Source organism: Hypanus sabinus, chromosome 3, assembly GCF_030144855.1.
Source record: "Hypanus sabinus isolate sHypSab1 chromosome 3, sHypSab1.hap1, whole genome shotgun sequence".
In the NCBI taxonomy this organism is placed as follows: Eukaryota; Metazoa; Chordata; class Chondrichthyes; order Myliobatiformes; family Dasyatidae; genus Hypanus; species Hypanus sabinus.
Genome location: NC_082708.1, coordinates 168,540,573 through 168,553,879, shown reverse-complemented (window position 1 = coordinate 168,553,879; position 13,307 = coordinate 168,540,573). Strand labels below are relative to the sequence as shown.

Genomic DNA, 13,307 nt, shown 5'->3' with positions numbered 1-13,307 from the left:
AACAGCCGTTCATGTAAAATACACTGAAAACATTTGTATGCACCTACTGTGGGATGCGCTAGTTTTCTTTATTTTCCTTAATGACAGACAGAGTGTTAAATAAAGCACACAATTCTTTGGGGAATCTTGTTTCAGCTGGGCTCTTCAATAAATATTCAAAATGAATAGAATTAACAATTGACAATATAGATTTTATTTTGCTCTGTTGTGCCATGTTCTCACTGCATAATTTCCAGTGTGGCCATTTTTAAATTCTGTTTTTATTTGTCCTTTCAGTTTACTTTATGAATACTTTTTAGGCTATAGAATGTTTTGGAACATATTTTCTTCAGTATTTACTTTTCCTTAATTCTGAAATCTACAATCAAATACCCACTGGCATCCAAATCATTTTGGTGACTTGGCCTAGAAAATGGTACCTATTTAGTTTGTATGAGGGGGAGGGGCCAACCTGAACTAGACTAATGTAGCTCAAATGTAGAGTTGAAATTCATGGCAAGTGCTATAGGACATAGGAGAGGTTATTGAAGAGGCATTTCTAAATATCTATAGATTCAGTGATAGTGCCTGAGGACAGGAAATATTACTCACTTGTTCAAGAAAATTATAGCAATTAAACCTGGTAACACAGACCAGCTAGATTAAATTTGATGGTAAAACAATCAAGAAAGAACCGTGGAAGTAAATTGGTTTAGTGGAAAACCACTAGAAAGCCTTGTGTAGATTTGTTAAAGGCAAACTGTCTAACCAACAATGCTGTATAATAAAACATTGTCACCAAGGGAAATGTTTTTAATGTATACAGGTGATATGCCTCCCCCACATCACAGCTGTTAATTTAATGCAAATATACCCCTACAGAACTCAATCACTATCCTAAAGTTTGAGGTATAGAATTCACTATTACAGGATTTATTTAGGAAAGGAAATAAATGCATGGATTATGTAATGCCCTGGTTAAGATTTTACTGCAAATGCTGTCTGGTATTTCATTTACTAGTTTTCTGTAGAAGCAGTGTGCATTCCTGGTAGTGTTTGGATTACAGTTTTCCATGTATTTCTTAATTCATGCATAAATTATACAGCTTTGTATCATGGAAAATTGTGAAACAGATCATGTTGTATGAGCCCTCCCACCCCTCCACGATAAAGATGGAATTGCCTGCTACCCAAGAAGGTGTTTGAAAAAGAACAGTCTTATTTTCCAGGTTAAAGTCCATGAAATATGAGTGGAACCGCATTGTAATAAATTGTCTGACTTTGGAGTAGAAGGAAATGCACAATGAAGTTCTCTGGGGTCAATCCTAACATCACCTTTTTAATTGATTTTAGTAATCAGATTATGGTTTAGTTTCTAGGATATAGGTTAGTGACTAATATCTATTAAAAGCTTCAGACTCTCACCTATTTTGACTAAACCTCTTCTCATCAGTAAGGATTCTCCCATTATGCTAGTTTCTCCTGTTTTGTACTATGTGCTTTGAGGTCAACGCCTCTAGGGTATCTTCCCGTTTTCTTGACACCCTAACCATGACTAACAGGTGTCTTGACTCTCTATTCCATTTCCACCACCACTTCTCTTGCATCTCCTCCTGCCTCTCAGAGCAAGGATAGAATTTATCACTGCCTTCGCCTTGGACCTCACCAGCCTTTATATCAGGGATTCCCAACCCTGGACCCCTTGGTAATAGTAGGCATCCATGGAATCAAAAAGATTGGGAACCCCTGCTCTATATTCGATGAATTATATTCCAGAATTTTCATCAGAATTAATCAGAAGCCATCATCGGACTTATTTGCTCCTGCCTTTTTGGGACTCCAAAGAGACCTGACTCTTTTGTGATTTGTTCCATTTCCACCAACAACCACTTCTATTCTTACAGCAATTTCAGGAACTATAACTTAAAATTATATCTTTATCCTTACCACTATTGATGCTTTTACACATTCCTTTCAGATGAAGAATTTATTTAATTTGTATTTATACTAGTCTAATAGGCATTTGCTGCTGGATTTCTTTACATTGGATAGTTGTTTTGCAGATCACTAGCATCCATTCACAAGTTGACCCAAGTTTATTGGTGCCTGTCATTTTAATTCCTTGTCTAACTTCCAGTCTGACCTCTTTCTTGGGTGTCCAGTCTAAACTCAAAAAAAATCTCACCTTTCATTGGAGACTTTGCGTCCACTAGAGCTCAACATTAAATTCAACAATTCATTTAACTGGCGTTCCCAACTTGCTCCAGAACTGGAGTTGTGATGCTGCAGAACACAATGCTGGGGATGCTTGAATTATTGGGCACTATCTACAGAGAGGGGACAAGGTTGGCATCTCTACTCAATGAGCGGCTGATCAGGAACACCAGCTGTTTCCTCTTCTGTGAGTTCTGGCTGGGTGAATGATTCCAGGGTTTTGATTTGTTTTTTTATTTCCAGCATCTACTGGTGTTCTGTAATTTGCAGTTTCAGCATTTTTTTTTGGTTCCTCTATACTTAACACCTGTAGACATTTTAGCTGCCATTTGGAAGACCAACACGTTGTAAGTTGTTTAGCCCTGGAAGATAGACCAGTCTGTATCATCTATTTTTGGGGGGTTTTCACCTTGCCACAGACATACCCTTTGCTTCTTCACTTTCTCTATAGCTTAAAGCATGCCAGCTTTCTAATTTTTCCCAGTTTTAATGTGAGGCTGTTGACCTGAAACTTCCTTATTCTAATTTTCTCTTCACATCTTGCCCAATTTCCTGAATATTTCCATTTTCCTTATTGATCTTAATTTAGTATTTTCATGTTTTTTTTTTGAAAGCTGGAGAGATTTTTAAGAGACTTGCTAAAATGTTTTGATGAATGATGGACTTTGGTTATGCATGGATAAGCTGGTGTAGCTTTCCTGAGAATGAGAGTCATGAGGTAATCTGGTTATGGCATAGACAGGGTAAATGGGGAGAATTAGTTTCTTATTGAATAGTTAAACTGAGGGACATGGAATAAAGGTACTTAGCAAAAAGGTGCATGAGGAAAATCATTTTTATGATGGCATTTGGTATGTGCCTCCTTTTGGAAGAAAGTTCAATTGTTTCAAAGGAAGCCGGAAGAACAGAATTTAAGGGAGGGGAAATGGTGTTAAGACTTGATCGATTGCTTCTTATTCTGTGAACTGGATAATATTCTCTTTTATTATCTACTAATACTATCATAAACAAATGTCTGAAATGCAAAATGGATTGCACTTAGTGCTATATCAGTCATAAAGTAAGTTGTGTATGAAGGATGTTGTACAAATCTGTCCTTCGTATGTTTATCTTTTTAAATAACTCTGTGGTTTGTTAGACATGTTCTTTTCCACAGGAGTTAAGACTTAGAAATTGGACCCCATTGTATTTGTGCCCAAATTGTGCACATTAGATTGCACCAAGATAGTCTCCGGGTCATTTAGCGATTAGAATGGGCTCTTCTGATCCATGATTCCCAGTGTCATATTGCACATTTAGTGACATCATTCTGTGCTCAGGTTTCTGTGCTTGTCAAGGAAATTTCAATGTGGAGAGTGCAAACCATGACCTGTAGTGATACAGTTGTACAATATGGAATCAGGTCCTTTGGCCTATTGAGTCCATGTAGAGAATAAGCTTTTCCCAGCCTCCCCCCAATCCTATTCTAAACCAGTTCTCCACCACCCTCATCAAGGTTCTAACAAACTATTCTTTTAGAGACCAGTGAGTCTTGATCCTTTTTTTTAAAAAAATAATTAACAAATAGGCATTTATTCCTCAAACCCAATTGCTCTTAAGCACTTTTTCTTTGCCAAGCCAGATAAAGGGAAATTTATTTTCCTAATGCAAAGTCGAGCACAGTTTTATGTCAGTCTGGGAGTCTCCCAGCCACCGTTATTAGAATCGCCCCTTCAATTCCAGATTATTTAATTAACTGAATTTTAATTCCTTTGTTTGACGATGCTTAGAATTGATAGGCCATATCTCCAGATTACTGGTCCACTGATTTAATCACTAGCTACATCAGCTTCTGTGTGGATACTGTAGTAGTATCAAGGGCTGTTCGCGGCTTCTCTAACAACAAACCACTGATCTAATGGCTCTTCTCAACCACAAAAAGAGAGGGAGATAGGGAGGAATTGAAACATGTTCAGAGGGAGCTAAAGGAGAAGATCAAGGTGGCTAAAGAGGAATACAGGAGAAAGCTGAAGAACAAGCTTGGGTCAGAGTAGCGCACAGGAGGTGTGGAGAAGCATGAGGAGCATCGCTGGCTTCAATCAGCCTAGCTGTAGAGCCGCGGAATGCAAACGTGAATAGGCAAATGAATTAAACCAATTTTTCAATAGGTTTGAGAATTGCTCTCCTATTCACACACTCTTCAGCACACAGTCCAGGTGACGAGGCACTTGATGCTCCCTCAGCAGCTACGCCTCCCCTCCTTCCTCCTCCCCCCCCCCCCCCCCCAGTTCAACACATGGATGAACAGCACGGGCTACCACTGTCTAGATCCCCTCCTCGCCCTGCACCCATCATCCACACCTCCAATTGCTACCATTCCAATCTTCACCTCCCCAGCTCCCACCTTCTACCAACTCCCCAGTCATCATGGACTCGCCTTCACTGGTGTGAAAGGCACTGGAGAAATATAGACACAGCAAAGCATTGCAAAGCAAAGAATGGTGTGAACCCCAAGGCCCTGAAGGAGTGTGCTGAGCAGTTGTGTGGAGTCTCCAGTGCATTTTCAATCTGAGACTTAGCCTGGAAAGGGTCCTGACTTTGTAGAAAACGTCATGTGTGGTCCCAGTACCCAGGAAGGGCCTACCGAAAGTCTTGAATGACTACTGTCTAGTGGCCTTGACTTCACACATGAAGACCCTAGAGAGGCTGGCCCTAGCTCACTTCTGACCCCAGGTCAGATCAGCCCTCAATCCCCTGCAGTTTGTCTACCAGGAGCACATTGGAGTCGATGGTGCTGTGATCTACCTGCTGAACAGAGCCTGTTCCCATTTGGATAAGCAGGGCAGTACTGTGAGGGTCATGCTTTTTGATTTCTCAAGTGTCTTCAATACTGTACAGCCCTCATTGCTGGGGGAGAAAGCTCCATTTAACACAGATTAGCAATTCCATTATATCCTGAATAATGGACTACCTGACTGGCAGACCACAGTTTGTGTGTCTTCAGAGCTGAGTGTCAGACATGGCTATAACTATCACTGGGGCCCCACAAGGGACTGCATTGGCTCCCTTCCTGTTCACCCTGTATACCTCAGACTTTAGATGTAACACTGAGTCACGTCATCTGCAGAAATTCTGATGACTCAGCAATAGTTGGGAGGATAAATACAGGGCCCTGCTGAAAGAGTTTGTCAAATGGTGCAAGCTGAATCATCTGCAGCTCAACATCAGTAAGACAAAGGAGATGGTGATGGACTTTAGGAAGCACTGCTCCATGTTACCATTGATGGTGAGGACGTGGATGTGGTGAGGACCTACAAGTACCTGGGGGTGCACCTGGATGACAAACCTGAGTGGAGCACGAACACAGAGGCTGTGTAGAAAGAGTGCCAGGGTCACCTCTACTTCATGAGGAGATTGAGGTCCTTTGGAGTATGCAGTCCTCTCCTTCAAGTGTTTGAGCAGTCTGCTGTCACCAGTAGTCTTTATGCGGTGGTGTGCTGGGGCAATGGCATTAATCTGAGTGATGCCAACAGGGTTAATAAACTGATTAGAAAGGCTGGCACTGTTGTAGCAGTCAAACTGGACACACTGGAGGCTGTGGTAGAACAAAGGACCCTATGCAAAATCCTGGCAATTCTGGACAATGTTTCTTACCCTCTGCAAGTCCCCTTGGTGGAACAGAGGAAGCACTAGAGACGGACTAAGACAACAGCACTGCTCCAAAGAGTGCTATGAGGTCATTCTTGCCCTTGGCCATTAGAATCTGTAATGAGTCAACCTATAGCCAGGGAAGTGATGACCCCCTCCTGTTAGACTGTTTGTGGTAACATTTTTTTTCTTTCTTTCTTCTCATCTAATATTTGTATATCTGTACACTTGTAATGCTACTGTGACACTGCAACTTCCTTTGGGATCAATGAAGTATCTATTTAATCACTGTAGTGTGATTCCTGGCAAGCAACATGAACTCAATAAGCAGAAGGTGAAAGGATTAAATGTGCTATATTTCTGTTTGGTACCTTTTAAAGGATTTTAAAAAATTGGCCATGAGTCCTTTTCATGATTTTTTTCTGCCTCTTGAAGAAACTTGCTCATCTGGAAAAATTGCCAGTCAAGTTGGCTATCAGTGTACCAGCTGATCTTTCCCTATACTTCTTTTGTTCCTTCCACCTGTATTCCGGAGATCAGTGATTTCAGATTTCTATCATGTCTGAATGTTACGCCACACTTAACTTGTGTTTGAATAAAAAGTTTCTTCTTCCTGTTTTTACTTACTTACTTTGGCCATCCTAGTACCCTATTCCTGCTTATCTATCATATCCTATATTTTTAAAAAAACCCTGTATCCCTTAAGAAAGCTAAAAGTACCCTGACATGTGCTGTCTCACTCATGCCCAGTAACCCCTTTAATGTGAATTCCTGCACCCCCAATTCCCTTAGATTAATTCTCATCACCTCTTCCTAAATCCCATACTTGCTACAACTCAGAATTACATGTTCAACTGACTCCTCTTCCTGACATTCCTCAAATCTTTTCTGGTGTTTCCCTATCATTTTCAGTGTTTTGTTTAGTGCACAGTGCCCCAGCCTTAACCTAGTCCACATAGTTTCCTCTCTTTTCTATCCATTGCCTACCCCTAGTACCTGTAACACTCTTTTGTATTTGATATGTATGCTTCCCTTTCCCCTCTCTGTCCCATCTTTCTTGTTACATTTGGATGATTCTTTCCCAGATTACACACTTAACCTCTGCTTTGCTGATACCAAAGTGTATTTCTATACTTTCTTTCTTTAATGCCCTCTTTGCCAACTCATCCACCCTCTCATTCCCCTTCACCCCTACATGAGCTGGAACCCATAGAAATTTAACCTGACCTCCCTGATCTGCAACTCTTGTGACTGACTGAAGGACTTCATGAAGTACATCTTGCCGGCTGTTTGAGTGAAAAGACCTTAAACTTGCTAGAACTGAGGATGAATCTGAGCATATCAACGCTTTGACTAGTTTGTTTTCTCCACCCAACGCAACGCAACCAACACTGCCATCATCCCCACTGTATACACCGCTAACTTATCAGATGTTCTTCTGCTGATTCCAATTTCTTTTGCTGGTATAGCCACCCCAAACCCGGTCACTCCTGTTTCAGGTTCCTTAGCACCATCCGTATAAATCTGAGTACAACCACTATACTTTTCCATCACATGATAGTTAAATGCACTTACCAAATCAGTTTTAATTTTTCCTTTCCTTTTTACTTCTAACAAATGCCAGTCTATGTCAGGTCATACAATCTTCCATGGAGCTACACAAGTGTTTCATTATTAACATAATATTGTCTGTGTTTGCACTTTCAGAATATTCCTACCTTGGGAGTCAGTGCTGTTGTTCTGGCGACTCATTTATGTGACGAAGTCAGCTTGGCAGGATTTGGATACAACATAAGCCAGCCAGAGATGCCTTTGCACTATTATGAAAATGTCCCGATGACTGCTATGAAAGCTCAAACTATGCACAATGTGGATAAAGAGAGGCAGTTCCTAGAAAACTTGATTAAAGAAGGTGTTGTGACAGATCTCAGTGGAGGGATTTACTGCAAATTTTGCATTTGAAAAAACCACAACCTTAAAGTTTACGTCTTAACAAGAAGAAACAACCGTCCAGGAGAAGACATTATTTGAGGCTGGTTAACATGGGCCTTTTAGCTACCAATAAGAGAGTTTGCTATTTTGACGCTCCTGGCAAGTTGTTTCGAAATATACTTAGTTTCATCATTAATCAAATTCTGGAAGAGCAACTTTGAGAAAAATATTTTTGAGATGCTAACTTGCATATTGAACTCAGTTGGAGTCGGTAATGAGTGTCCATAATATTCATTGCATTATTGTGTCCCTGGTTATTTATAGGCTTTAAGTCCAATTTAATATAAATTATGGTTGTAATTTCCCTGTTATTTAAATAGCAGTAATGATGTTTGATATCTCTCAAAGCAAGATCGTTAAGTCTTAAACTTAATATCTGATCTTGAGAAAGGCAGCTTGGTGCTTTGGTGAGTACAGGACAATTTAAATTCTGTTTTACTGCATGCTGTAGGTGTGAAACTTAATAGCATATTCCCATTTTATTTTGATGGTGTAATCTGGCAGTTATATCAGATTTTATCAGTTTGTAAAGAAACACGCAGCTGTTCAGTAAGTAAACAGATTCCTTTCAAATCCAAAATTTCCACTTAGCTATTTTAATCTTTTAACTGTGGTTGTCCAATGGGAATTTCTGTTTTAGATGGCAGCAGTGGTGATCTAGACAAACTAAAGTTAAATTTATTTCATACCCCTTTTATGTTGAGTTGATGTGTGGCAATACTAATTTTGCCCCTTGAAATAACTTATTACATAAATCCTATGGGGTGAGTCTGGTCTTCAGTGGTAGTAGAAGAAAAGCTGATAGGCAATCAGCAGTCTATTTTATATCTTGTTTTTAGTTTGTGTGAAGAACAGTGAGAGTAAAACTTCGTGTTTGATACCACTATTACTGTCAATTTCATAATATGAAAAGTTTAAGAGCTGCCAAAGATTTGAGAGTCGGTGGGTGTTCCATGATTAGAAAATACAGGGTTTACATTTTGATACATTCTGCATCATGAGGAAATAAACTGGGGCAATTAAATTTTAATTAAATAAATTTTAAAACATTTTTGTGTAGCTACCATAGTAAAATAAACTAATCAGTGTTGTATATGTTACATGTGTAGACATGCATATACACAGTTATTAATGCTAAATGCATAATGAATCAATTTTGACTAGGGGCATTTTTTGTGATATCCCATCTTGTAGAGGATATTTTGTACAATACTGACTTGGCACTGATTTTTTTTTACAAGATCTTCCTTTCATTTTTTTTCCAATTATAGTTTACAGTTAAATTAATGAAATTCTTCTCAGTTTTTGAGATTGTGCCTAATACTTGAGTTTTGAATACTTTTTCACTAAGTATTCCTGTCTATCCTGAAACCTGCAAATAAGGTGAACATTGTTCACTTTTTTGCTTCTGCACACAAATGAAGGAAATAATCTTCAATTGGTATATAATGATTCAGTGTTAATCGCAACTTCAAATTTCTGCCTAGTGGAAATGTTCTTGCTGGAACTGTAGTCAGCGCATGTGGACAAGTTGCTGATGGCCATAAATTTTGCACCAAGATATTTTGTCATGCAGTAAATGATCATCATAATTTGGGCAGAAACAAGTAGGGTTTGTCCACTGGAGGAACATGAATATTTCAAGAAAAGCTTTGGTCATATAAGCAAAGGCTTTATAGGTCACATCTCCTCAACTAGATACCAATACAATCAAAAGCAGTGCGATATTCACAGTTTCACCTGATATTCTACTGTTTACAATTTAAATCTGGTAAATTTCGCTACTTTAGATTCAAAAGCTTTATGTCAATTATCCATCTTTATATCTCCCGATACCATGCATCTTCCTGTCTTGAGAAAATTGTCTGCCAGTAACTAATATATAATGTAAACTGAATCATGTTGGTTTGCATATCTCTGCGACAGTTAGGTTGAAATAGAAAAATCAATACACTTCAGTTCTTGATTACTCAGTTTAAATCTTGCGTTAATGAATAAAATCTAAAATATTTTGCTTGAATTTTCTCATCAGCACATTACGATACTGTTTAACATGGCATAGATCAACAAATAAATAGATAATCTATTATAAGGAAGATTATTATATTTCCACATTGGAAAACATATGCTACCAGCCAACACTTGAAAGTGCAACCGTTTTTCTTTTGTCTGGTCCCCATAATAGCAAACACTTCCTTAACTTTAGACGACCAGTATTCTTAATGTTCTGACAATTTGGCTATGTAATTTAGTCTGGAATATGCCTTTCAGTTGCTGAGGATGAAATGTGGCTTCAGATGGATTTTACAAATATCTAGCAATCAAGATACAAAATTACCGTTTTGAATAAACCATGAAAATCATTGCAAGTTCCCAGATTTTTAAGCTTATTTGAATATTGAAGATGTTGACTATTCCCTCTGAATGCAGTGATTGCTGACTACTTTTGATTTGTAAGGTGTGTGGCATCCATCGGTCTCGAGAGACCATGGATCTGCACCTGGAGAGTTTTGATTCAGCTGCTGATGGTGGTGCCGCATCTGTTGTGGCTGTACAGGCCCACACGGGAGTGACAGTCTCGGCTGCAGTGATTGCATTTGAAGATGCTTTCCTCCAATGTTGCCGTGTTGTTGTCTTTTCAGCGAGCGCGCTTTTCCTTGGCGGCAAGCCTCAGTTTCTCTTCTCTTCGCTCCAGCCCTCTGTGTAGTTCTCGTCTCCAGCGTGAGCGATCGTTCGCGACATCTTCCCATCTTTTGACATCCAGGTCCATTGACTTCATGTCCCTTTTGCAGACGTCTTTGAAACGCAAATGAGGATGTCCTCGTGCTCTTTTGCCGGTGGTTAGTTCCCTGTACAGTAGGTCTTCCGGAATCCTCCCGTCCTGCATGCGATGTACGTGTCCCAGCCAGCGGAGGCAGCGTTGTTGGAGGAGGGTGAAGAGGCTGGATAACTGGGCGCGGGTAAGGACTTCGGTGTTGGTGACTCGGTTGATCCATTTGATGCCCAGAACGCGTCTCAGGCTGTGAAGGTGGAAGGCGTTGAGACGTCGCTCCTGCCTGGAGTAGAGGCTCCAGGTCTCGCTGCCGTAGAGCAGTGTGCTGAGGACGCATGCCCTGTAGACTGCAATTTTGGTGTTCGTAATTAGCTTTCTGTTCTCCTAGACTCTCTTGGTCAGCCTGGCGAATGTGGCGGCTGCTCGTCCAATCTGCCTCTTGATCTCGGAGTCCAGGGAGAGGCTGTCCGTGATGGTGGAGCCGAGGTATGTGAATTCGTGGATTACTTTCAGCTCGTAATTGTTGATGTTGATGACGAGGGGTTGTTCAATGCCTTGGCCCATCACGTTGGTCTTCTTCAGACTAATGGTTAGGCTGAATTCCTGCCAGGCTCTTGAGAGGTTGTCCATAAGTCGCTGCAGTTGCTCTTCAGAGTGTGTAGCCAACGCTGCGTTGTCTGCAAACAGCGTGTCTCTGATGAGTACTTCACGGACCTCGACCTTGGATTTTGCCCTCAGCCGGGACAGACTGAACAGCCTTCCGTCCGATCTGGTATGAAGGTAAACTCCATCGGTTGAAGTTCCAAACGCATGTTTCAGCATGACTGCGAAGAAGATGCCGAATAGGGTGGGAGCAAGCACACACCCTGCTTCACACCGCTGCAGATGTTGAAAGCTTCTGAAGAAGAGCCGTGAAATTGAACGACACCTTTCATATCCGCATGAAACGATTGGACTATCTTGAGGAGCCTCGGAGGACAACCAATCCTGGCGAGGATTTTAAACAAGCCGTCTCTACTAACAAGGTTGAATGCCTTTGTGAGGTCGATGAAAGCGACGTAGAGTGTTGTCTTTGCTCTCGGCATTTCTCTTGCAGCTGTCGAAGAGAGAGGATCATGTCGATTGTGGAACATTCCGACCTGAAACCGCACTGAGATTCGGGGTATACCCTTTCGGCGATTTTCTGTAGTCTGCCCAGGACCACGCGGGCGAAGACCTTCCCAACGATGTTCAGCAGCGAGATTCCTCTGTAGTTGTTACAATCGCTTCTGTCCCCGTTGTTCTTATAGAGGGTGACAATGTTGCAGTCTCTCATGTCTTGCGGCACCGTTCCCCCCTCCCAGCACTGACAGAGTAGTTCCGGCTGGTGGTTGAGCAGAACTCCCTTTGCACACTTGATGGCCTCTGGTGGGATGCCATCCAACCCTGGTGCCTTTCCAGCGGGTAATCTGTCGATGGCTCTGCTCAACTCTTCAGCAGTTGGCAGTACGTCTAGCTCCTCCATGACCGGTAGGTATTCCACGGTGGCTAACACGTTGTCCGAGATATCATTTTCCCTGGAGTAGAGTTCGGAGCAGTGCTCCACCCATCTCTCCATCTGCTTTCTTTCATTTTTGATGACCTCGCCTGTCCTGGATTTCAGTGGAGCTGTCTTGCTCTGGGTTGGACCGATGGCTTTCTTGATCCCCTCATATATTCCGCGAATGTTGCCTGTGTCGACTGATAACTGGATGCTTTTGCATAGTTGTAGCCAGTAGCCATTTGCACAGCGTCTGGCTGTCTGTGCGTTGTTCCTAGCTGTCCTCAATGCTTGCAGCGTTGCCTGAGTGGGTTGGTGTTTGTGCTTCAACAGTGCAACATGCTTCTCCTCAATGGTCGCATTGAGCTCATTCGCACTTGCCTCGAACCAGTCCTGTGTCTTGCTCCGCTTCCTCCCGAAGGTCTTCAATGCAGTGCTGTGGATGGTGTCCCTGAGAGAATCCCATCTCTGCTGAACAGCTCCTCCTGGTGGGTCTGCAAGGAGGGCGTCCTCCAGTGACTTGACGAATACCTCCGCTTTGGTTAAGTTTTGGATCGTAGTAGCATTGATACGCTGTTTGCCTAGAGGCTTGGCGCAGTGGAGTCTGTGTTTGCAGCAAACCAGGAAGTGATCTGTGTCACAGTCAGCACTTTGAAAGGACCGAGTCATGAGCACGTTTTTCAGGTGGTTGCGTCTTGTGAGGATCAGGTCTAGCTGATGCCAGTGTTTGGAGTGGGGATGTCGCCAGGAAACTTTGTGTTGAGCTTTGGCCTGGAAGTAGATATTGGTAGTCCGTGGAGCACGCAAAGCCCGAGCAGTCGTTGTCCATTGTCATTCAAGTTACCGATCCCATACCATCCCAGACAGCTTGGCCAGGAATCGTGGTCAGCACCCACTCTTGCGTTGAAGTCGTCAAGTAGCAGCAACTGTTCCTGTTTCGGGATCGCCTGTATTTGCCTTAAAAGTTGATAATAGAACTCATTTTTTGCGTCTTGTGTGGAATATAGGGTTGGGGCATAAGCGCTAATAAGGGTGACAGGCCCATCGGAGGTGTGCAGCTGCAGTAAGTAGATCCGCTCCGATCCATCCTTGCTGGGTTCCACCATCTTCAGCAGCGAGTTTTTCACAGCAAAGCGGACACCATGCTCTCTGGTCTCGTCCTTGCCTTTCCCCTGCCAGAAGAAGGTGTACTCTCTCTCACTA

General features: G+C 41.9%; 1 protein-coding gene across 2 annotated transcripts in view; it reads left to right on the top strand.

Moving 5' to 3' along the window:
- The window catches only part of st3gal5 (ST3 beta-galactoside alpha-2,3-sialyltransferase 5), an 86,344-nt gene extending 78,562 nt beyond the window's left edge, over window positions 1-7,782 (top strand). For both annotated transcript variants that reach the window (XM_059965620.1, XM_059965621.1), the window contains exon 7: window positions 7,528-7,782. In XM_059965620.1, coding sequence (XP_059821603.1) covers window positions 7,528-7,782 — 255 coding nt within the window. The remainder of the gene's footprint in view (window positions 1-7,527) is intronic.
- Window positions 7,783-13,307: the final 5,525 nt, after the last annotated feature.